A 687-nucleotide genomic window follows, 5' to 3' on the forward strand; every position below is an offset into this window, starting at 1 on the left:
TTTCGTTAGCTGTTACTGAATAGGTTCGGTTAACCGGTTAACCGTTAACTTTTCCACATCCCTAATTATAAATAAGATTTAGAAAAGTTGAACAAATAGTATTTTTAAAAATTCAGTTGAAAAATGTTATTCTGAAATTCTATTTGGAAAAATCTTAATAAAAATAAAGTTCGTAAAATGGTATTTTTTAAATGTAGTTAAAAAATATTATTTTCAAAAATCTTGTCCGAAAAAACATTATTTAAAAAGTTTTATTATAAAATTCTAGTTGAAAAATAGACTACTTTTTAAAAAAGGATAGTTTTTTTAAAAGATGTGGCAGAATTAGTAATTAAAACCAATATGTTACTAAATTTACCATCATAAACAATAATAATGTTATATCTGAAGTTTAGTACTGTGAGGAAAGATGGGACACCTTTAGCACATAATATTCAAATATCCTGATTGTTGTAAACAATTAACAACGGTCTATGAGAGTCGTGAGGATACGGTTTTATAATTCTTTGAATGTTCTTTGTTTTCTACCAAATATAACGAGAAAATAGAACGAAAAAGTGTCCCATCTTCCCCACCCTACTATATCACTTTCTTACTTTCTTCATCTTTGATTGTGACATCAGCATTATTCAACAATAGATAAACAAGAAGTTCTTACTTCTTCATCAGAATAGCTCTAATCTGGAA

At 26.8% G+C, this 687-nt stretch overlaps 1 protein-coding gene across 1 annotated transcript in view; it reads right to left on the reverse strand.

Moving 5' to 3' along the window:
- The window catches only part of LOC100180401 (histone-lysine N-methyltransferase EHMT1), a gene marked incomplete in the record, with an annotated part of 22,971 nt that overhangs the window by 8,274 nt on the left and 14,010 nt on the right, over positions 1-687 (reverse strand). Inside the window, 1 exon segment of the mRNA XM_026835828.1 lies at positions 597-653. Within this exon segment, the coding sequence (XP_026691629.1) occupies positions 597-653 (57 nt within the window).

The sequence above is a fragment of the Ciona intestinalis genome, chromosome 9 (assembly GCF_000224145.3).
Source record: "Ciona intestinalis chromosome 9, KH, whole genome shotgun sequence".
Taxonomy (NCBI): domain Eukaryota; kingdom Metazoa; phylum Chordata; class Ascidiacea; order Phlebobranchia; family Cionidae; genus Ciona; species Ciona intestinalis.